The sequence below is a fragment of the Natator depressus genome, chromosome 1, assembly GCF_965152275.1.
Source record: "Natator depressus isolate rNatDep1 chromosome 1, rNatDep2.hap1, whole genome shotgun sequence".
Taxonomy (NCBI): Eukaryota; Metazoa; Chordata; order Testudines; family Cheloniidae; genus Natator; species Natator depressus.
In genome coordinates this window covers 8,178,727-8,202,070 of record NC_134234.1, presented here as the reverse complement: position 1 = coordinate 8,202,070, position 23,344 = coordinate 8,178,727, and the positions used below count along the sequence as shown (strand labels likewise).

Below are 23,344 nucleotides of genomic sequence, written 5' to 3'. Positions count from 1 at the left end.
TGAGGAATTCCACCATGATTTCAACAATTTCCATCCCACCATCAACCTCATCCTGGACCAGTCCAAACAAGAGATCCACTTCCTGAACACTACAATGCTAATAAGCGATGATCACATAAACACCACCGTATACCAGAAACCTACTGACCGCTATTCCTACCTACATGCCTCCAGCTTTCATCCAGACCACACCACACGATCCATTGTCTACAGCCAAGCTCTACAATACAACCGTATTTGCTCCAACCCCTCAGACAGAGACAAACACCTACAAGAGCTCTATCAAGCGTTCTTACAACTACAGTACCCACCTGCTGAAGTGAAGAAACAGATTGACAGAGCCGGAAGAATACCCAGAAGTTACCTACTACAGGACAGGCCCAACAAAGAAAATAACAGAAAGCCACTAGCCGTCACCTTCAACCCCCAACTAAAACCTCTCCAATGCATCATCAAGGATCTACAACCTATCCTGAAGGACGACCCATCACTCTCACAGATCTTGGGAGACAGGCCAGTCCTTGCTTACAGACAGCCCCCGAACCTGAAGCAAATACTCACCGGCAACCATGCACCACACAACAGAACCACTAACCCAGGAACCTATCCTTGCAACAAAGCCCGTTGCCAACTGTGTCCACATATCTATTCAGGGGACACCACCATAGGGCCTAATCACATCAGCCACACTATCAGAGGCTTGTTCACCTGCACATCTACCAGTGTGATATGTGCCAGCAATGCCCCTCTGCCATGTACATTATCCAAACCGGACAGTATGTAAAAGAATAAATGGACACAAATCAGACATCAAGAATTCTAACATTCAAAAACCAGTCGGAGAACACTTCAGTCTCTTTGGTCACTCGATTACAGACCTAAAAGTGGCAATTCTTCAACAAAATAACTTCAAAAACAGACTCCAACGAGAGACTGCTGAATTGGAGTTAATTTGCAAACTGGATACCATTAACTTAGGCTTGAATAAAGACTGGGAGTGGATGGGTCATTACACAAAGTAAAACTATTTCCCCATGTTTACCTCCCCCCGCCCCACTGTTCCTCAGACGTTCTTGTCAATTGCTGGAAATGGCCCACCTTGATTATCACTACAAAAGGCTTTTTCCCCCCTCGCTCTCCTGCTGGTAATAGCTCACCTTACCTGATCATTCTCATTACACCCACTGTTTCATGTTCTCTGTGTATATAAATCTCCCCACTGTATTTTCCACTGAATGCATCCAATGAAGTGAGCTGTACAGCTCACGAAAGCTTCTGCTCAAATAAATTTGTTAGCCTCTAAGGAGCCACAAGTCCTCGTTTTCTTTTTGCGGATACAGACTAACACGGCTGCTACTCTGAAACAGATATGAGTATAGTTCTTAAGTCAGTTTCATAGCAGAGATGGTGAGCTGCCTGTAGAGCCTGACAGCTGCGCCACAATGCTATCCAGAACCACCTGGCTAAAGCCATCGCACCGTGCTTGGGGGAGGTCGCCGTGAACTGTGCCATCCCCAGTACTGACAGCCAGTTGCGACCTGACATGGTAGTCACCGACAAGGCCCAGAAAAAGATCATCCTCATTGACATCACGGTCTCCTTCAAGAACAGGACCCTGGCCTTCCGCGAAGCCCAAGCTCGTAAGCTGGAAAAATACGCCCCCCTGGCCGACACCCTGAGAGCGAAGGGCCACGAGGTGCAGATGGATGCCCTGGTCGTCGGAGCCCTGGGCGCTTGGGACCCCTGCAACGAGCGTGTGCTGCAGACCTGTGGGATCAGTCGACGCTACACACGGCTCATGTGGCACTTCATGGTCTCGGACACCATCCGAAGGTCCAGGGACATCTACATCGAACACATCACCGGCCACCAACAGTACCAGGAGGTGTGAGCCAGTACGACATCGTGCATCAACTATGGGAAAGGGACTGAGAGACTTTTTCCATTGGACCGTATGAACTGGAACCATAAACTCACTGAACATTAAATCCCACCAAATGAGGGTAGATCCATCCTCATCATCGTATCCACTCATTATACTCCACACCTGAACATAGCCATTATATGGACAACATACCCCCGTATCTCAATGTCTGTACTTTGACCCATTAAACTTTTACCCTCAATCGGGGAGATTGCAAATTATGTATTCCTTATGCCACCCGTTCCTAAACCGAATTTCGCAACCCTTGATAATCTGTACCTTATTCCCTGATAACCAGAAACTTCTATGCTTAAACTCTGTACCGTTTTCTTTTTACTTCAACATTATCTTAATAAAATTATTAAATCTGTTCTTATCAGTTCTTCCAGAATTAATTCCATAGTCTATAGACCAATAGGCAGTCTGTGTATAGAATTGGTTCAAATCCTTCCATAAGAATTTGCAGGGACATCCCAGGGTACCTGAAGACCTCAGTCTTGCAGCTTGCTTCCCCTGACAAAGTTTAAGCAGATGTGAGATGACAGGATCCTTGAGTTCTTTTATAGATCTCTGGCAGGTTACGATAGCCTCTTGATAGCAGATAATACAGTGGACCTTCCTTGGATGAAGAATAGATAATACACACTGTTGCTTTGAAGTCAATTCCTATTTGCTATGTATACCCAGGTAATTAGTTGCATTGATTAGCATAATGCAATTGACCATTCAAATGTTCACAGGTAGTTTGCTACAAACTTCAAAGAGAAATAAAGACAATGATATTACACCACGTTTCATCTAATTGCTAATATTCCCTTTTGCTCTCTGTATCAATAGAATATTAGTAACAAAATGTTGCAGACAGAAACTGATGTTTAGCGTCTACATGCAAATTAGATCACACTGTTAAACTCCTAACAGTTTAACTCTGACAAAGACAGTTAGTATTTACTTCTAATTCTATGACAATATTGGTTTGCGTTTCAAAGGATTTAGTCCACTTACGTGGCTTTGATAATTATCTACAAGAAATGGCCCTGTTTACCATTTCAGTACTTCTCTAATATGTTCTTAAAAGTTGATCTGGGTCACTTTAGCTTGCTGGTTGCTTAACCCTTTCTGGCTCAGTGTCACAGTACATAACCTATATGTATTGGCTAACAGCCGATTACAGTTGTATGCATTTTACCCGCTGAAGTGCTCTTGGAGATGATTGTTGCAGTAGTAGAAAGGACATTCTTCAAATAGTTGCTTCTTGCTTTCAGGTCCAGCAACATGTTTCAGGTGCCACTGCCTCTGGATCGAGATGGGATCCTCTTCCGGCTCCGCTTTACCACCCTGGCTGTCGGGACCGTGTGTTGCCCGCTGTTTGGATTCCTTTTCTGCGTGATCTGGTCTCTGCTGTTCCACTTTCAGGAAACGACAGCTACTCACTGCGGTGTATGTGCCTTCAGCTTGGTAGAGAACTTAAAGGGACCCACTAGACCCTGAGAGCAAAATCTGTTAAAGATGTGATTTCTCAAAGAATGACAGTGTTGTCTAGTGAATAGAGTAGGAGACCTGGGCATCAGGAGTCCTGTGTTTTATTCCTGGCTTCCCTGGAGCTCAATAGATGCTGTGTGAACTTGAGAAAGTTACTTTCTTTCTCTGTGCCTCAATTTCCTGATGTGGGAGCTAGGGATATAACTTGCCCTTGTTAAGCACTCCGACATCTTAGAGAGCTCTAAATTGACCTATTCTACAAAATCCCAATGCCTCTTCAACAAACTCTCCTTTTTCTCCCAGGTCCCCAATTACCTCCCCTCCATCAGTGCCGCGATTGGCGGCGAGACCCCTCAGCGCTACGTGTGGCGTTTCTGCATTGGCCTCCACTCGGCGCCCCGCTTCCTGGTGGCCATCGCGTACCGGAACCATTACCACAGCTGTCACTGCACGCACCCTCGCTACCCACGGCTGTGCCGCATCAACTTCGCCCTCAACGTGCTCGAAAACCTCGCTCTCCTTTTGCTGACGTACGTGTCTTCCTCGGAAAACTATGGTAGGTTTCTACAGTGTGCTGTGCTGATTCTCTGGGTCGTAACAATTGGGGTTCTGCACAGTCGTGAGTCAATTACAGTTGCTTTTTTAATTTTTTTATTAGTGCTGATTTTTGAGATCATCGGTTCAGGAAAAAAATCAATAAAAATGCACACGTTCCATAAAAATCCATGGGCCCTGTATTAATAAAAATACCTGGGACTTGTATGTAGCAAGTGTTAACTAATTGATCCTCATGGTAGGGACGCGACATGGCCAAGATCACAGAGGAAGTCAGCGTTAGAGCTGGGATTGGAATTTAGGACTTCTTTGCTCAAAGTTGTGCACTCAGGCTGTGTCCCCCACTCTGCCACTTTGCCCCATTGCAATAAGAAACACTACAGTCCGGGTTGAGTCTGGCTTGCATTCTAACTGCTTCTTTAGTTGCTTATAACTTTATCTCCGATAATTTCCTGTGTTTGGTCTCAGGGAAGGTGCTCTCATGGACTGGTAACTGGTTAAAAGGCAGGAAACAAAGGGTAGGAATAAATGGTTAGTTTTCAGAATGGAGAGAGGTAAATAGTGTGGTCCCCCAGGGGTCTGTACTGGGACAAGTCCTGTTCAACATATTCATAAATGATCTGGAAAAAGGCATAAACAGTGAGTGGCAATATTTGCAGATGATACAAAACTACTCAAGATAGTTACGTCCCATGCAGATGGTGAAGAGCTACAAAAGGATCCCGCAAAACTGGGTGACTGGGCAACAAAATGGCAGATGACATTCAATGTTGATAAATGCAAAGTAATGCACATTGGAAAACATAATCCCAACTATACATATATAATGATGGGGTCTAAATTGGCTGTTACCACTCAAGAAAGAGATCTTGGCGTCATTGTGGATGGTTCTCTGAAAACATCCATTCCATGTGCAGCGGCAGTCAAAAAAACTAACAGAATGTTGGGAATCATTAAGAAAGGGATAGACAGTAAGGCAGAAAATATCATATTGCCTCTGTATAAATCCATGGTACGCCCACCTCTTGAATACGGTGTGCAGATGTGGTCCTCCCATCTCAAAAAAGATATATTGGAATTGGAAAAGGTTCAGAAAAGGGCAACAAAAATTATTAGACATATGCAACAGCTTCTGTATGAGGAGTGATTAATAAGACTTGGACTTTTCAGCTAGGAAAAGAGACGACTAAGGGGGGATATGATAGAGGTCTATAAAATCATCAGTGGTGTGGAGAAAGTAAATCAGGAAGTGTTATTTACTCCTCCTCATAGCACAAGAACTAGGGGTCACCAAATGAAATTAATAGGCAGCAGGTTTAAAACAAACAAAAGGAAGTATTTTTTCACACAACGCACAGTCGACCTGCGGAACTCTTTGCCGGAGGATGGTGTGAAGGCCAAGACAATAACAGGGTTCAAAAAAGAACTAGATAAGTTCATGGAGGATAGGTCCATCAATAGCTATTAGCCAGGATGGGCAGGGATGGTGTCCCTAGCCTCTGTTTGCCAGAAGCCGAGAATGGGCAACGGGATGGATCACTTGATGATTCCCTGTTCTGTTCGTTTCCTCTGGGGGAACCTGGCTTTGGCCACTGTCCGAAGACAGAATACTGGGCTAGATGGATCTTTAGTCTGACCCAGTTTGGCCTTTCTTATGGAAGGTGAAGTTCTTGATTTTAAGTTAAAGCAAACTGTGCGGCCATTTTTTGTGTGTGTGGGGGGGGTATCTGTGCATGGTGGGCTAGGAGATGCGCTTCTCCCATCTGTTTGCAACTGGGTAAAAATGTGTGCAGTTGGGTAACTCGGTTTAGTTAGCGTGGTTTAATTTTCAGGTGTAGAGACAGACTGGTGCAGTTGTAGTCTGAATGACAACCCTGTAAGAATGGCACGATGGGCCTTTGTGTGTCTAGCATTTGTGTCAGGTTTTCGAGCTGTCACCCTGGGATCTCAAAGACAAGCTGAGTTCTTTCTGACTTGCATGTTCGCCCCAGTAACAAAGATTCTGCAAGTCAATTTCAGGCCTCAGTTACACCTGTGATAACCCGGTGAGCCCAGTTCATCCCTGGTGACTTCAGTGGAGTTCCGCCAGTGAAACCAGCCCATTGCTTTCAACTGGGTCAAATAGGTGGAGGTGGCTGGCTGTTGGAAGGTAGTTGTGACGGTGCGTGACCCAGACTGGAATGGGACGGACCGTGGCATCGCTGCCTGCAGATGGCAGTGGAAGCAGGAGGGCGGAAAGCGGGTTTCACTGAGTGCATGTGGGAAGAAGGTGCCATTTCTGTACAGGCAACTTTCTGAGTAGAAGCCCTGGTATGAGGCAGCGGCCCTCAGCAAGCCGGGCTCTAAGGCACAACAGCAGGGCCAGGGAGGCAGAGAGCAGCTGTCCTGCTGGGACTCAGATCGGGGTGGAGCTGTCTCTGGTGCCTTGACTTGGTGGTGTTGAGGTCCCGGCCTCAGTTTGCTGGGGACTGGTGATATTGCCAGGAAGGTTCAGTGGCCAGTTGGCACTTGGCCGTAGACATCCGGTGTAGTGGGGAGGAAAACGGTGATGATTACACGTCAGGGAGGCAACCCCCAGCCCACTGAACTCAATGGGTCGTTTCCTATTGATTTCAAAGGGGCCAGGATTTCCCAGCAGGTACCGGTGGTAGAACAGGGCAACCTGTGCCCTGGCTTGGTGTCGAGTGGGTGTGTGAAAAGACAGGGTCTTGCTATGCCGCCCCTGCCGGTGTGCAGGGCAAACAGCTCAGGAGGGTGGGAGATGCAGCACCTTTTAAGCTCTCAATGTCTCGCAGGCTCCTGCTAGTCGCTTGTCTTTCTACACATGCCCTCTGCCAGTTTGCCAGATACTCTGGTCCTGCTCACCCACTCGTTGCTGGGTTGGTGCTGTTTACAGGACCTTGTCCCTTGCTGCACTAGCCTGGAACCCCTGTTCATCTCCTCACTAAGTCAGGTCTAGACGCGTCCGTTCTAGGCACTGGGCATTGTTAATGCCAGCTGTCATGGTTCACCTGTAATTCCCCCTCCGTGATCCAGCACGGGCATCCCCTCTCAGGCTTCCAGCTCCCCAGCCATCACCTCTCTGGGATGGAGACCTGCGTCTCTCTCCCTCCTGACCAGGGCATTTCCAGGCTGCACAGCTCCCTGGCCAGGCTGTGAATACCCCAGCGAGGCAGACCGCCTCGGCAGGCCTGCTTTGCCTTCTCCTCAGAGGCTGTGAACAGTGAAGTTCCCACACAGCTCTTGGGAAGCAAATTCATTGATGCCTAAGGTGGAGGCGCTACAGAGAAAACATTAAAAGCAAGTGACGAGCCTACCCCGGGGTGGGCAAACTTTTTGGCCCTATGGCCACATCTGGGTGGGGAAATTGCATGCAGGGCCAAGAATGTAGGGCTGGAACGGGGGTTGGGGTGCGGGGTATGAGAGGGGGTGCGGGGTGCAGGAAGGTGCTTAGGGCAAGGGGTTGGGGCAGAGGAGGGTGTGGGGTGTACAAGGGGGCTCAGGGCAGGGGGTTGGGGTGCAGGAGGGGTGGGGGGTGTGGCAGGGGGCTCAGGGCAGGGAGTTGGGGTGTGGCAGGGGGTTGGGGTGCAGGAGGGGTGGGGGGTGCGGCAGGGGGCTCTGGGCAGGGAGTTGGGGTGTGGCAGGGGGTTGGGGTGCAGGAAGGGTGTGGGGTGCGGCAGGGGGCTCAGGGCAGGGAGTTGGGTTGGGGTGCAGGAGGGGTTCGGGGTGCAGCAGGGGGCTCAGGGCAGGGAGTTGGGTTGGGGTGCAGGAGGGGTTCGGGGTGCGGCAGGGGGCTCAGGGCAGGGAGTTGGGGTGTGGCAGGGGGTTGGGGTGCAGGAGGGGTGCGGGGTGCGGCAGGGGGCTCAGGGCAGGGAGTTGGGGTGTGGCAGGGGGCTGGGGTGCAGGAGGGGTGCGGGGTGTGGCAGGGGGCTCAGGGCAGGGAGTTGGGGTGCGGCAGGGGGCTCAGGGCAGGGAGTTGGGTTGGGGTGCAGGAGGGGTTCGGGGTGCAGCAGGGGGCTCAGGGCAGGGAGTTGGGTTGGGGTGCAGGAGGGGTTCGGGGTGCGGCAGGGGGCTCAGGGCAGGGAGTTGGGGTGTGGCAGGGGGCTGGGGTGCAGGAGGGGTGCGGGGTGCGGCAGGGGGCTCAGGGCAGGGAGTTGGGGTGTGGCAGGGGGTTGGGGTGCAGGGTGCGGGCTCCGGCTCAGCACCACTTACCTGGGGTGGCTCCTGGGTGGCAGCGGCACCACGTCCCTGTGGCCCCTGGGGGAGAGGAGGGCAGAGGGCTCTGCACGCTGCCCCTGCCTGTGGTTACCTCCCCTGAAGTTCCCATTGGCCGTGGTTCCCCGTTCCTGGCCAGTGGGAGCTGCGGGGGGCAGTGCCTGGAGGCGAGGGCCGCGCATGGAGCCCTCTGCCCCAGGGACCGCAGGGACCTGGTGCTGGCCGCTCCCGGGAGTGGCGCGGTACTCGCGGCGCCACGGGGGTGGCAATCCCGCGGGCCGGATCCAGCCCGCGGGCCGTAGTTTGCCCACCCCTGACCTACACGCTTGCTAATAAGCTCTCCCCAGCTCCAGCCAGGGCTCTGGCAGGTGGTCAGTCCTTCAAAGCATCAAGACGGTTTTCTGTGCTCACAAGTTCATTGCAGCTGTTAGCTCAGAACAAGCACCCCCGAGAATCTGAGTCACTTCTTCATACCCTTTGGGTCTTTGATGTGTCCTCATGGACCAGGCGCTGCTTCAGCACCAGAGGGAGTACGTTTGCAGACACCTCCCCCTAGAGAGTTCCTGGGAAACCCACGTAGCTTTCAAACTTCACAGCATTTTCAATTAGTCCTTTGAAGCTCATGGCACTTCTCAGGGTTTACATTAGTCAAGTCTGCTCCCGAGAGACATTACACATAATCTCACAATAAGACATAAGCATTTGCCATTTTTAATACAGTGAACTCCTAAGATATTTAAACTTAATTTGCTACGATTTGTCCAGGATATTGCAGGAAATCACTGTCTGTCGCATCAATGTATTTGTTTGAAGTGTTGTAGCCAGGTTAGTCCCAGGATACGAAAGAGACAGAGTAGTTGAGGTAATAGATTTTACTGTTCCAGCTTCACACAATGCACAGTCTACCTGTGGAACTCTTTGCTGGAGGATGCTGTAAAGGCCAAGACTATAACAGGGTTCAAAAAAGAATTAGATCTGTTTATGGAGGATAGGTCCATCAATGGCTGTTATCCAGGATGGACAGGGATGGTGTCCCTAACCTCTGTTTGCCAGACGCTGGGAATGGGTGACAGGGGATGGGTCACTTGATGATTCCCTGTTCTGTTCATTCCCTCTGGGGCACCTGGCATTGGCCACTGTCAGAAGACAGGACACTGGGCTAGATGGACCTTTGGTCTGACCCAGTGTGGCTGTTATAATGTTCTGTTGGTGGAAGATACAAGCTTTTGAGCTACACAGAGGTCTTTTCCAGGTCTGGGGAAGGAAATCGGAGCGTGTGAGCTAAATATGAGTTGGGATAGATTGTTCAGCATAAGGGGTAACGAGTTGGCATTTGCAAACCAACTGCTGAAATATTGCAATGAGCCTGTTTATGTCATCCCTAGGTCAGAAGTCTGAATCTAGCCCCAGGTGGCAGTGACAGAAAGTCCTTACCTCCTGATGGCTAGGTGGCCTATCTGAAATGGGTTGGTTGGATCTCAGTGCAGTGCATTGTGGGCAAGGACCCAGGTAACAAACACCTCCAAAATGAGGCGTTAATTGGCCCTCTTGCTGGAAGCCTCTGCAGAGGGCCAAGGCCTGAATGGGCCCTGGAAACTGAACGCCCTCTCAACCCTGCAGGCACCCTGCCCAGGCCAGGTTTGATGTGCATTACGTGGATGATGAATAGGAAGCTCGCATTGCTGCAGCTCCTGGTCTCTGGATACAGGGCTTGTCACGCTAGCCCTGTTCGCTGTGCTCCTCTTCCAAGGACGGGAGGAAGCTATTTAGATTTAGACCATCAAAGCTGGCGAGTTCCTGAAATGGGGAGCAGGGGATTTGCCAAGTTTGGAGAAAAGTGGTTGAGAAAGAAGGTATAAAGGCGTGAGAATGGGTCTGAATGTTCCCCTCCCTGATCTTCACTGATGCGCGGTTATCCTGGGGCAAGCAGGAGCAGAACTGCCACTCTGATGTAAACTGTGCTATTCCCTAGAACCCCCTCCTCAACTTACCAACACAGTGCATCAGTGTCTGGTCCTCAAGGCACTGGGACTGGCGAATGCCCCAAAGAGTTCAGTGACTCATAAATGGATTCTGGTGCCCCAAAGTGCATTGATGCCTTTGCTTCCTTGAGGCCTCCATGCGGCTGGACTTGCCACCAGTAACCTTCTGAACAGGCTCGCCCACCACATTAAAAGATTCCCTCGAGGGCTCAGTCAGTCTCCATCCGCTGCAGAACCCCTGGGACAGACATTCCCCCCAAATCTTACGTCCTCTGTGGCTTGCCCAGAGCGCATTGTGAGTATTGGACTGGAAGTCCTGGGAGCGTATTGGCATATGTGAGCCAGGTTTGGGGTACAGGCTAAAGTTCATACCAGTTCTCCCAGCCCCGTTATTATGGGCTGACGACCTTAGCATTGACCAACTCCCTTGTTTCCACTGAAACGAAAACAGGCTTCATTTGACAGTCTCTGGCAAGGGATCTCCAAGGTTATTCTTCACGATGAATTCGCTGTTTATTACCACCCCCTGCCAGACTTCTTTTACCCTGAAATAAGACATCTACGTTCTTTTGTTATTGTAGTGTGGCTTGTAAATGCAAGGCTGTGGAAGCTGCTTGGTGGATGAGTTTGTGGGGAAAGGGTTGTGATCTTTTTTCTTAATTTGAACCATTTATTTTAAAATGACCCACCCAGAATCACACGGGCTTCTCTAATGGGGGTGAGAACACCTTTAGTTCCTTTGCCCGGATTGGCAGCGTTCCTCTAAAGAGGTCAGAGGTTACGTCTCTGTCCTGACTCGGAATCTATGTGCAGTCAGTGACCCAGAGGGAGTCTCGCTATTATTAACAAGAATAATAACTGCTCATTGTCTGTCTGGTGGTTAGATCAAGGGGCTGGGAGCCTGGAGACCAGGCTTCTCTTCCTATTTCTGCCACTGACTCACTGTGGAGGTGACCTAACGTCTCTGTGCCTCAGTTTCCCCATCTGTAGAATGGAGATAATGACACTGACCTGTTTTCCAGGTTTGCATGTCTGTAAAGCATGTCAGGCTAAATGCAAAGGTGCAGGGCAGTCATCCGGTAATGACCCTTTGGCCTCGTCTGGCCCTTTCCAGTTCAGGCTGTGAACGGGCTTTATGCACATGAGAGAATACAGCCTCCCATTCCCCCTGTGAGGAGGGGAGTGACGTTGTCCCTGCTGTATAGATGGGGACAATGACACCACCAAGCAGCCTCGTTGTCAAACCTCCCCCTCCCCCCCAGCTCCTTTGCATAGGAATTGGTGTCACTCAGCTGTGCTGTCACAGATTCCTGTGCTCAGATTACACCCTGCCCCAAAGCCACGTTATAAGCCGGGGTGGGCAAACTTTTTGGCCCGAGGGCCACATCTTGGTATGAAAATTATATGGTGGGCTGTGAATGCTCACGAAACTGGGGTTGGGGTACAGGAGGCGTGAGGGCTCTGGCTGGGGCCAGAAATGAGGAGTTCAGGGTGCAGGAGGGGGCTCCGGGCTGGGGCAGAGGGTTGGGGTGTGGGGGGGGGGGAAGGGGAGGGGCGGGAAGGGAAAGGCTCTGGCCGGAGGTGCGGGCTCTGGGGTGAGGCTGGGGATGAGGGATTTAGGGTGTAGGAGGGTGCTCCAGGCTGGGACCAAGGGGTTCAGAGGGCGGGAGGGGGATCAGGGCTGGCGCAGGGGGTTGGGGCATGGGGGGGTGAGGGCTCTGGGGTGGGGCCAGAAATGAGGTGTTCAGCATGCGGGAGGGGACTCCGAGCTGGGGGAGGGGGTTGGGTGCGGGAGAGGGGTCAGGGCTGGGGCAGGGGTGGAGGCTGCAGGTGGCGCTTACCTGAAGCAGCTCCTGGAAGCAGCAGCATTTCCCCCCTCCAGCTCCTATGCGGAGGTGCGGCCAGCTGACTCTGCATGCTGCCCTGTCTGCAGGCACCACCCCTACAGCTCCCATTAGCCGCAGTTCCCGACCAATGGGAGATGCAGGGGTGGCGCTTGGGGCAGGGGCAGCACACGCAGCCCCCTGGCTGCCCCAACGCGTAGGAGCCGGAGGGGGGACATTCTGCTGTTTCCGGGAAACTTGGCATACGTGCCCGGAGCGCCCTCCAACCCCGCTCCCTGGCTGGAGCGCAGGAGCAGGGCAAGCCCTAGACGCTGCTCCCCAGCAAGAGCTCGAGGGCCGGTTTAAACCGTCTGAAGGGCCGGATGTGGCCCCCACGCCGTAGTTTGCCCACCACTGTTCTAAGCCCTGGGGGGTGCTCTCTTTCCTGCTCCGTGCACACTGAGAGCACGCCCCAAAAAGGCAATGGAGTGATGTCACATGGCTGGCCCCTGATTCCCTGGCTTGTTAGCGGCAGCACCATGAATAGAGCCCCAGAGCTTTGGGTCCCAGGTCACTACTAGGCAGTACTGACCCAGCTCCTCCAAGCCTCCCAGCAGGGGCCTTGTAATGCACGCTGCTTTCTCCTTGCTGTGGCCTCTCCAGCATTCCTCAGGCAGCTCCCTTTGGCTCATTTCCATGCTCCGCATTAACGGGAAACCTGTTTTCTTGTCGATGCAGCAATCCACGAAAACGCCTTCATCCTCTTTATCACCTCGGCCCTGGGCCACATGCTCCTGACTTGCATTCTGTGGCGGATGACTAAGAAAAACACAGTAAGTCCCGAGGTACAGTAACCTTCCCTTTTCTACTGTCACTGCTCTTCTCTTGGGTGGCTGGGGGCGCACAGCTGGGGGCGGAGGGCTTCGTGTCTGTCTCTCGTGAGCATGAAAGCGCCCCAACGGGGCAGGATGTCGGAGCGACTTTAGGGGGTGAAACAGACCAAGGGGAAAGGTGATGACTGAAAAACGTGTGACGGGCCAGTTAACCAAAAGGAATTGAGCGTTTATCGGCACACGGGCAGCTCTGAAGGCTTTGATTTCCTACTTGCTTCTCCGAAACCGTGTGCCGGGGTTAGAGTTGGAACCAAAACCAGTAGCTGGTTAAGGCCTCTTCTGTGACCCTGCTTTCTCTGACCCGGGACGCTTGGTTGATGGAGCGCCTGCATTGGAATCGGGACTCTGGTTGCTTGGTTGCCTTGCGGGCTGGGAGCTCGTGTTTTGTGGAAGAGTGAAGACATCTGGTCTTGCAAGCAAACTGGAAAGGAATTCATTTCATTATTAATACCACCAGCAGAGGGCGGTATTAGCCACACTGGTTTTTCTACAGTAAAATATTTCGCACAGCTGTAAGCCTTCCCTCCAAGATCTCCAAGCTATTTACTGTCCCGCTGTAATCCTCTCAGCACCCTGCAGAGGGGGGTTAGTCCCATTTTTCTTGGCTGGTAAACTGTGGCACGCAGGGGTTAAGTGACTCCTCTGTCATATAGCAAGTCAGAAATCGAACACAGGAGTCCTGACTCTCAGTCCACGGCTCCAAGCACTGGACAGGCTCCTACTTCCACTCCCTGCTCTGGAGAGAGTCGGGCTGCTGGTTTCCAGCATGCTGATAGTTTACCCTGCGTTGGGTTATTTGAGTAGTGGGATGGCAAATGCTGGTTCGGGAGCACTAGAGGAGCTTTGTTCGCTAGCCTGTGGGCTCCAGCTTTTAGGCTCTTTATTTTTTAGGCTAAGCCTTTGCATGTTCCCAGATCTTTCTGGATCTCAGTGCTCCCTAACTCCCCAGCTCCTGCTGGCATCTTCCTGTTTCCCTTCTCCCTCTGGTGCCCACTGGACAGATGCCCCATGTGACAATGGGAGCCAGCTGAGGTCACTCAATTAGGGTGAGCTGCAAACAGAACGGGGCAGACAAATCCCAAACGCTGGTGGATATTCCAGTACTTAGATTTACCAAGCCAGCACAAAACTGCTTCTATAGTACCTCACTGGTTACTCAGAAGTCCAAATAACGCAGTTCCCTTAAAGCGCCCAGCCTCAGGCCTCCCTCCAGACACACATGTCAGATATGATGATAATTACTGAAAATCTTATCTCATCCTATAAAAGGAAAGGTTCTTCCAGCCCCAAAGGATCAGCCACACACCCAGCTCCAATTATAACTTAGATCTTACCCAAAATACACGCTTATAGTCAATTCTTATTAACTAAACTAAAATTTATTAAAAAAGAAAAGAGAGCGTGTGTTGGTTAAAAGATCAGTACACATACAGACTTGAATTCAATTCTTAAGGTTCAGATACATAGCAGAGATGAGCTTGTAGTTGCCAAAAGTCCTTTTAGAAATAGTCCATAGGTTATAGTCCAATGTCCATATTCAGGGTGACTCCAGCCAGTGACGGGGGATCTCAATTCTTGTGGCTTAAGGTTTCCCCCTCTTGAAACCCCAAGCAGATCTGAGATAAAATAGGATCGTGTCCCCGGGTTTTTATACATTTTCCAGCAGCCTCTTGGTCTGAGAGAATAAGCTTAATCTTCTGTCTCCCAAACACCCTGGCATTTAGCATAGTGTAATTTATCCATTAAACAGTTCCTTTACAGTTTATCACAACCTTCAAAGCGACATATAGACAATAATGCTATTTCACTCAAGTGTCATCATAAATGTTAATAATCCTTTTTTGATCTTTGAATCAAAGCTATAGTAACAGACAAGACTTGTTTGTTTACCTCACAAGACCTGAGCAAACAGCTACCCTTCTATCTCTAACAATGCCGGCTTGCATTTCAAAGCTCTGTTCATTTACATATCTTCCTAGCCAGTCTTTAAGGTTCGGCCATGGGTCAGGTCAGTCTGTGAGTTAATTAACTCTTTCTGGCCCTGTGTCACCTTCCAATGAGGTATTATAGTACACTCCTAACGTCACACCCCATCCCAGAAATCCTGCTCACAGATTGCCCTGTCGTTGGCAGCCTCAGCTGCAGGGCAGGGAGACCTGGAGATATGCCCAGGAATTCAGCCCCCCCTCTGGGTCCCGGTCCCCGCTGAGGCATGCTGACCGCAGGAGAAGCTTGCACTCCAGCTGCAAAGTAGGCGCCTTCGGGCTCCGGGGCTGTCAGCCTGACCCCTTTCACCCAGCAGGGAAATCGACAAAGGCTTAGGCCGGGTCTGCACTAAAAAATTATGTCGACTTACCGTACATCAGCGCACAGCCACCACGCTTACTAAATCACGCGTGTGTGTGCGTGCTTGGTGTCTTGTGTCAACGGAGCGCGTCCTCACCAGTCACGCTGGTATCGGTTGTACTGTCAGGGTGAGGCATTGCGGGATGGCTCCTGAAAGCCAGTAACAGTCGCTGTAAGCAACGCAGCATCTGCACTGACACTGCGTCGACCTGATGACATATCCACCATGACTCTGTGCTGCTCGGGGAGGTGGTGATATTAAGTCGGCATAGAGAGACATTTACATCAGCGGGAGAGATTAATAAGACCGGGACTTTTCAGCTTGGAAAAGAGACGACTAAGGGGGGATAAAAATGTTGTCTATAAAATCATGACAGGTGTGGAGAAAGTAAATCAGGAAGTGTGATTTACTCCTCACAACACAAGAACTAGGGGTCACCCAATGAAATTAATAGACAGCAGGTTTAAAACAAATAAAAGGAAGTATTTCTTCACACAACGCACAGTCAACCTGTGGAACTCCTTGCCAGAGGATGTTGTGAAGACCAAGACTATAACAGAGTTCAAAAAAGAACTAGATAAGTTCATGGAGGATAGGTCCATCAATGGCTATTAACCGGGATGGGCAAGGAAGGTATCTCTAGTCTCTGTTTGCCAGAAGCTGGGAATGGGTGACAGGGGATGGATCACTTGATGATTACCTGTTCATTCCCTCTGGGACACCTGGCATTGGCCACCGTCAGAGACAGGATGCTGGGCTAGATGGACCTTTGGTCTGACCCAGTATGGCTGTTCTTAAGTGAAGACGCTTCCACAGCTAGGTTAATGCAAGGCAGCTTACATCAACCTCACCGCATAGTGTAGACCAGGCCTTAGAAACCAGCATCTGCCTGTGGTGGGAAATGGTGCCTTGAGTCCATGGAGAGTTGACAAGTCACATGGTCTTTGGGTGGCCACTTGTCACATGGTACGCAGGCCCCCGTAAGGCCATTGCGCACAGCTTCAGCAGATCTTGGACTCGCAACCCCCTACCAGGGAGGTGGGCTCACTGCGCACAGGTGAAATAATCCCATCTAACACCCTGAATGGGCCGCCACCTCCTGCAACACCCCTCTCAGACTCTCACCTGCATATTGGCAGAGGTTTTCCAAACGACACGACTGTTTTAGCTGACTCATTTCAAGTGAGTGCTTGAAGAACAAAGCTCCAGCTAGTGAGGACTAAAGCTCCCGTCGGTTGGGGTTGGCTGCAGGTTGCCTGATGGTACCGTCTGTCAGGGATGCTCTAGGTATACTTAATCCCACCTCGGCGCGGGGGGATGGACTAGATCAGGGTTTCTCAACCTCTGGGTCGCAACTTAAAACTGGGTCACCATGGTGTGTCAAAGGGTTACGTGGGAGGCCCTGGGGGTGTTGCAGAGCCCCCTGCCCCACAGCAGCGGCTCCCGCATCTCTGGCCCATCAGGGCTCAGCTCCCCGCTCTGGGCATTGCGACCTGGTGCACTGGGTCCTGGCACCACTCAGGTTTGGCCCAGCCACCCCTCCATCGTCATGGCGCAGGGCCAGCTGGGCCAAATATGAATGAGTGGCACTGTCAGGGGGGCCGGGCCAAAGCTGAGTGGCACGGCAACCCGAGAGGTCACGAGGCCCAGAGCGGGGAGCACAGCCCCGCGGGACAGGAGCTGCAGTACGCACAGTGTATGTATCTAGTACGTGTTACATTAATGTGTACGTTCTATATCGTGGGTAAGAAATACTTAGTAAGCCAGATACTTTTTGCACTGTGGCTATTGAGTGGGTGGTGACAGGCCATTTTACAAATGGGTCCTGAGCCCAAAAAGGTTGCGAATCACTGGACTAGATGACCTCTGGAATCCCTGGCAGCCCTATGTTTCTCTGATTCGGTGGTTGGGAGTCCCTGAACATTGGGAGTGTTGGTCTATGTGACGATGTGACGCAGCAGGGAGGGGGGAGTGTTGACCTGGGAATGTGCCCTGGGGACGGGAGACCTGAGAGCCTGCCACCTGAGCCAGGAGGGGGAGGGGGAGGTAACACCTCTGCCCAGGAATGTGGACGGAGGCTGCAGCAGGGAACCTGCTGGGTGGGTTTAGTTTCAGTTCGGGGCTGGGTGGAGGAACACAGGGAACCCCAGGGCTGGGGTCTAAGCTCCCTGCTCCCCCAGAAGGACTTGACTGAGGGGTCCTGGGTGTCCCCACAAGCTCTGTTTTGGACTGTGTTCCTGTTGTCCAATAAACCTTCTGTTTTACTGGCTGGCTGAGAGTCTCAGTGAATCCCAGGAAGAGGGGTGCAGGGCCTGGACTCCCCCACACTCCGTGACAACTGGTGGCAGCGGTGGGATCTACTGCACCCCGTGAACGGCGCTTCCTGCAGTAAGTGACTGGGGAACAGTAAAACGAAGGGGGATTGACGGGGACCAGGCGTGCTGAAGATTCAGAGAGAGACGGTTTCAGGGGGCGGTTAACCCCTGGGAGTGTGTGACCAGAGAGAAGGACTTTTGCAGTAACAGGGTCCCCCGGGGGATTGCAGCGAGCGGTCCCAGGGGCGGAGGAGTCTGCAGCTCGACCCTGGCAAAGAGGTGGTGACCTCAAGAAGGACTGGCACACTAGGGGCTTTTCCTGGAAACCGTGGACAGCTGCCCGGCCTGCGAGTGGCCAGCCGGGAGATGTACGCTAAACGCCTGAAGAGCGACCTGGTGGAGCTGTGCAGGCAGAGGGGGCTGCACGTCGGGAGGTCCACCAAGGAACAGCTGATTGCCCAGTTGGAGGAGAGGGATCGCTTGGATGACCCGATCCCTGTCCCTGAGGGAAGCCGCCCGGCGGACGCAGCGTGGGCCCTGGGGCCTGACCAGGCTGGGAGGGGTCAGACTGCTGCCCAGGACACCCCGAGACCCTTCCTACCTATGCCTGGGGGAGGGGTTGTGGGAAGCCCAGCGAATACCGAGGGCCCCCTGACCCCAGCAGCCAGCAGGGGATCCTCCCAGCGGAGCTCCCCATCCCTGGAGCGGATGCGGCTGGAATGGGAGAGGGAGAGGAAAATGAGGGAGCTGGAGGATCATGAAAAACAACGTCAACATGAGGAGAAACAACGTCAACATGAGCAGGAGGAGAAGGAGAAACAACGTCAACATGAGCAGGAGGAGAAGGAGAAACAACGTCAACATGAGCAGCAGGAGAAGGAGAAACAAAGACAGCATGAACTGGAGCTGGCCAGGCTGAGGAGCAGTGGGGCCCCGGCTGCGGTGAGTGCCGGGGGACCCAAGACTGCAAGGAGCTTTGATAAGTGCTTCCTGGCCCAGCGGAAGGAGGGGGAGGACATAGATAGCTTCCTGACGGCCTTTGAGAATGCCTGCGAGCTGCACAGGGTTGACCCTGCAGACAGGCTCCAGTTCCTCACCCCCTTACTGGACCCCAAAGCCGTGGAGGTCTACAGCCGGATGACAGGGGCAGAGGCAGGGGACTATGAACTGTTCAAACAGGCCCTGCTCCGTGAGTTTGGGCTGACCCCCGAGATGTACCGGAGAAGGTTCCGGAGTCAGCGTAAAACGCCTGAGGTCACCTACCTACAACTGGTCAACAGGATGCAGGGATATGCCCGCAAGTGGACAGCGGGGGCCCAAACTAAAGAGGACCTGCTTGACCTGTTTGTACTGGAGCACCTGTATGAACAGTGCCCTTCCGACCTGAGGCTGTGGCTGGTGGACAAAAAGCTCGCGAACCCCCAGCATGCAGGGCAGCTGGCCGACGAGTTTGTGAACAGTCGGTCAGGGGGTAGCCGGGAGGAGTCCCAAAAGAACAGGCCCCCCCCGATGCAGAGAGAGAGTCACCATGGGGCCTCCCAGCGGGGAAATAGGGAGAACCCCCTCCAAAGGGGAACGCCTGGTGTCGGGCCCCTCCGACCCGTTCGAGGGGACCAACGTGATCTGAGCTGCTATCACTGTGGCCAGAGAGGCCACGTACGGGCCCAGTGCCCCGGGCTCAGGGACAAACTGAGCAGACCCAACCTACCCAGGGTTAACTGGGTAGGGACTCAGCTGGACGAGGGGCAGGCGACCCAGGAAAGGGGGTCTACCAGTTTGCCACCTGCTCAGGAGGGAAGAGTACCCCCAGCCAGCCCCGCCAGAGGGCTGGAGGCTCTGGACTCAGGGTGCTCGGTTTACAGGGTGGGTGCGGGGCTGTCCCTCCGGAGAGAGTGCCTTGTTCCCCTGGAGGTGGATGGGAGGAAGGTCAATGGATACTGGGATACGGGCGCGGAGGTGACGCTGGCCCGGCCCGAGGTGGTGGCCCCAGATCGGGTGGTGCCCAACACCTACCTGACCCTGAGGGGGGTGGGCGGGACCCCATTTAAGGTGCCCGTGGCAAGGGTACACCTGAAATGGGGGACCAAGGAGGGCCCCAAGGATGTGGGGGTACACCACCATTTGCCCACTGAAGTTTTGATGGGGGGAGACCTAGAGGACTGGCCAAGCGACCCCCAGGCCGCCCTGGTTGTGACCCGTAGCCAGAGCCGGCGAGGGGCACTGCGACCTGACCCTGGGGAGGGTACCACACTGGAGGCGCGAGACCCTACTCGGGTGGGGAGGGAGCGCCGAGGGGCACGGCTCAGAGAGGCTGCGGCCTCAGACCTGGCCACGGAGGGGGAACCGGGCCCCATCCCTTCCCCAGCCGCTGAGTTCCAGGCCGAGTTGAGGAAAGATCCCTCCTTGCAGAAGCTCAGGGACCTGGCCGACCTCAGTGAGGGATGGACCATGAGGAGAGGCTGCCAGGAGAGGTTCCTGTGGGAGAAGGGGTTCCTGTACCGAGAATGGGCTCCCCCAGGGGAAGGGGAGTCCTGTGGGATCAGGAGGCAGCTGGTGGTCCCCCAGAAGTACCGCCGCAAGCTCCTGTCCCTGGCCCATGACATCCCCCTCGCAGGGCACCAGGGAATCCGGCGCACCCGGCAGAGGTTGCTACAGAACTTTTACTGGCCCGGGGTCTTTACCACCGTCCGGCAGTATTGCCGATCCTGTGACCCCTGTCAAAGGGTGGGGAAGGCCCGGGACAAGGGGAAAGCGGCGTTGAGACCTTTGCCCATCATAGAGGAGCCTTTCCAGAAGGTGGCCATGGACATCGTGGGGCCTCTCAGCAAGACGACCCGGTCGGGGAAGAAATACATTCTGGTGGTGGTAGATTTCGCCACCCGCTACCCCGAGGCAGTGCCCTTAGCCTCCATTGAAGCAGACACCGTGGCAGATGCGCTCCTGACCATTTTCAGCCGAGTGGGGTTCCCCAGGGAAGTCTTGACAGACCAAGGCTCCAACTTCATGTCGGCCCTGCTCCGGTGCTTGTGGGAGAAATGTGGGGTCCGGCATGACTGGGCCTCAGCGTATCACCCCCAGTCCAATGGGCTGGTGGAGAGGTTTAACGGGACGCTAAAGATGATGCTGAAAACCTTTATGAACCAGCACCCGCAGGATTGGGACAAGTACTTACCTCACCTGCTGTTCGCGTACAGGGAGGTGCCCCAGGAGTCTACCGGATTTTCGCCTTTCGAACTGTTATATGGAAGGAGGGTGAGGGGCCCCCTGGACCTGATGAGAGACGAGTGGGAGGGGAAGGCCACTCCCGATGGAGAGTCAGTGGTGGAGTATGTCCTGACCTTCCGAGAGAGACTGGCTGAACTCATGGGCCTGGCCAGGGAGAATCTGGCCAGAGCCCAGAGGAAGCAGAAGGTCTGGTATGACCGCACGGCGCGGGCCTGTGCCTACGCCACCGGGGATCAGGTGATGGTTCTCATCCCCGTGAGAAAGAACAAACTACAGGCCGCCTGGGAGGGCCCGTTCAAGGTCGTCAAGCAGCTCAATGAGGTAAACTATGTGGTGGAGCTGTCGAACCGGGCCCACCACCGCCGGGTGTACCATGTGAATATGATGAAGCCATATTATGCCAGGGGGAATGTGGTGTTAGCTGTGTGTGGTCAGTGGGAGGAGCAGGGAGATGACCCTTTAGTAGATCTATTCCCTGGGACCAGAGCTGGTTCCCCCCTGGAAACAATCCCCCTCTCGGATCAGCTCACCCCTGCCCAGCAAGCTGAGGTCAGGGGGGTGCTGCATCCGTACCGACAGCTGTTTTCCAACCAGCCTGGACGCACTAATCGGACTGTCCACCGGGTGCAGACAGGGTCGCACCCGCCGATAAGATGCTCCCCCTTCCGAGTCACAGGGAAAACTGCTCAGGACCTGGAAAGAGAGGTCCGGGACATGCTGGCTTTGGGGGTGATCCAGCCATCGGCCAGCCCTTGGGCCTCGCCGGTGGTGCTGGTCCCCAAAAAGGATGGGTCAGTCCGGTTCTGTGTGGACTATCGGAAGCTCAATGCCATCACTGTATCGGATGCCTACCCCATGCCCAGGCCGGACGAGCTCCTAGACAAGCTGGGAGGAGCTCGGTACCTTACCACCATGGACCTTACAAAGGGCTACTGGCAAGTGCCGCTGGATGCAGATGCCCGGCTGAAATCGGCCTTTATCACCCCTCTGGGGCTCTATGAGTTTCTGACCCTGCCTTTCGGCCTCAAGGGAGCGCCGGCCACCTTCCAGCGCCTGGTGGACCAGCTCCTGAGGGGGATGGAGAGTTTTGCCGTGGCGTATATTGACGACATCTGTGTCTTTAGCCAGACCTGGGAGGACCACGTGTCCCAGGTTAGACAAGTGCTGGACCGACTCCAGGGGGCTGGGCTGACTGTCAAAGCGGAGAAGTGCAAGGTGGGGATGGCTGAAGTATCTTACCTGGGCCATCGGGTGGGGAGCGGCCGCCTAAAGCCGGAACCGGCCAAGGTGGAGGTGATCAGAGACTGGCCCGCTCCCCACACCAAAAAGCAGGTCCAAGCCTTTATGGGGATGGCAGGATACTACCGAAGATTTGTGCCCCACTTTAGCGCCATAGCCACCCCCATCACTGCGCTATGCAAGAAGGGGAAGCCAGACAAGGTGGTCTGGACCGAGCAGTGCCAGGAGGCTTTCCGGGCGCTGAAGGAGGCTCTGGTCAGTGGCCCAGTTCTAGCAAACCCAGACTTTGACAAGCCCTTTGTGGTGTTCACCGACGCCTCCGACACGGGACTGGGGGCGGTGTTAATGCAGGAGGATGAAAAGGGGGAGAGACACCCCATCGTGTACCTGAGCAAGAAGTTGCTACCCCGGGAGCGACACTACGCGGCCATCGAGAAGGAGTGCCTGGCCATGGTGTGGGCCCTCAAGAAACTAGAGCCCTATCTCTTCGGGCGACACTTCACCGTCTACACCGACCACTCTCCCCTGACCTGGCTGCACCAGATGAAAGGAGCCAATGCCAAGCTCCTGAGGTGGAGCCTGCTCCTGCAGGATTACGACATGGACGTGGTCCATGTGAAGGGAAGTGCCAACCTGATAGCGGATGCGCTGTCCCGGAGAGGGGGCCCCGAACTTCCCCAGGTCACTGGTCACAGTGACCCCGCTCAGTTCAGTCTCGAAGGGGGGAGAGATGTGACGATGTGACGCAGCAGGGAGGGGGGAGTGTTGACCTGGGAATGTGCCCTGGGGACGGGAGACCTGAGAGCCTGCCACCTGAGCCAGGAGGGGGAGGGGGAGGTAACACCTCTGCCCAGGAATGTGGACGGAGGCTGCAGCAGGGAACCTGCTGGGTGGGTTTAGTTTCAGTTCGGGGCTGGGTGGAGGAACACAGGGAACCCCAGGGCTGGGGTCTAAGCTCCCTGCTCCCCCAGAAGGACTTGACTGAGGGGTCCTGGGTGTCCCCACAAGCTCTGTTTTGGACTGTGTTCCTGTTGTCCAATAAACCTTCTGTTTTACTGGCTGGCTGAGAGTCTCAGTGAATCCCAGGAAGAGGGGTGCAGGGCCTGGACTCCCCCACACTCCGTGACAGTCTATAGAGCATGTTATAACTTTTAACCATAATAGAAAACACGTGCATCGAGGTAAAGGCATCAGATTGTAATGTGATGACAAATCAGCCCCGGCATAAACACCACTTCTCGCTTCTGGGGTGAAAAAAACGAGAGAGAGAGAGATATCCTTGTAGCCTTGGGGGAAATTCCCTAAGCTGGGAAGGAGACCAGGAATTCAGATCTGTCCGGGGTT

At 53.6% G+C, this 23,344-nt stretch overlaps 1 protein-coding gene across 1 annotated transcript in view; it reads left to right on the top strand.

Moving 5' to 3' along the window:
• The window catches only part of PGAP2 (post-GPI attachment to proteins 2), a 46,832-nt gene that overhangs the window by 4,854 nt on the left and 18,634 nt on the right, over positions 1-23,344 (top strand). Inside the window, exons 2-4 of the mRNA XM_074954236.1 lie at positions 3,190-3,364; positions 3,710-3,962; positions 12,720-12,826. Coding sequence (XP_074810337.1) covers positions 3,200-3,364; positions 3,710-3,962; positions 12,720-12,826 — 525 coding nt within the window. The 5' untranslated portion in view covers positions 3,190-3,199. The remainder of the gene's footprint in view (positions 1-3,189; positions 3,365-3,709; positions 3,963-12,719; positions 12,827-23,344) is intronic.